A 436-nucleotide genomic window follows, 5' to 3' on the forward strand; every position below is an offset into this window, starting at 1 on the left:
CACGCGGGGGCAGGTGGCCGGCTCAGGTCCCTGTGGCGGGGCCGTGCCTGCCCCATGCCATCCTCCACAGTGCTTCGCCGTGCGTTCGCTGGGCTGGGTGGAGATGAGCGAGGACGAGCTGGCGCCAGGCAGGAGCAGCATCGCCGTCAACAACTGCATCCGCCAGCTCTCCCTGCACCAGCGTGGCCCCCCTGGCACCTGGGGGGAGGTGAGTGCCCCCCTGCCCCGTGCACCGCCTTGGACGGCAGCTCCCAGCGTGGCCCCCGGGACCCCCCTAACTCGGCTCCCCTCAGGGCCGGGCGATGCTGCTGCTACTGGAGAGCCAGACGCTGAAGCTGGTGGACCCGCAGGATCAGGCCCTGCTGCATGCACAGCCCGTGGCCAGCATCCGTGTCTGGGGCGTGGGGGGTGACAGCGGCAGGTGGGGGGCGCGGGG

General features: G+C 72.5%; 1 protein-coding gene across 1 annotated transcript in view; it reads left to right on the plus strand.

Annotated features, from left to right (window-relative positions):
• APBB1 (amyloid beta precursor protein binding family B member 1) overlaps positions 1 to 436 on the plus strand; it is a gene marked incomplete at its 3' end in the record, with an annotated part of 3078 nt that overhangs the window by 574 nt on the left and 2068 nt on the right. The window contains exons 2-3 of the mRNA XM_009281993.1: positions 71 to 208; positions 294 to 417. Of these exons, the coding sequence (XP_009280268.1) occupies positions 71 to 208; positions 294 to 417 (262 nt within the window). The remainder of the gene's footprint in view (positions 1 to 70; positions 209 to 293; positions 418 to 436) is intronic.

This window comes from Aptenodytes forsteri, unplaced genomic scaffold (assembly GCF_000699145.1).
Source record: "Aptenodytes forsteri isolate BGI_AS27 unplaced genomic scaffold, ASM69914v1 Scaffold485, whole genome shotgun sequence".
NCBI classification, from domain to species: Eukaryota; Metazoa; Chordata; class Aves; order Sphenisciformes; family Spheniscidae; genus Aptenodytes; species Aptenodytes forsteri.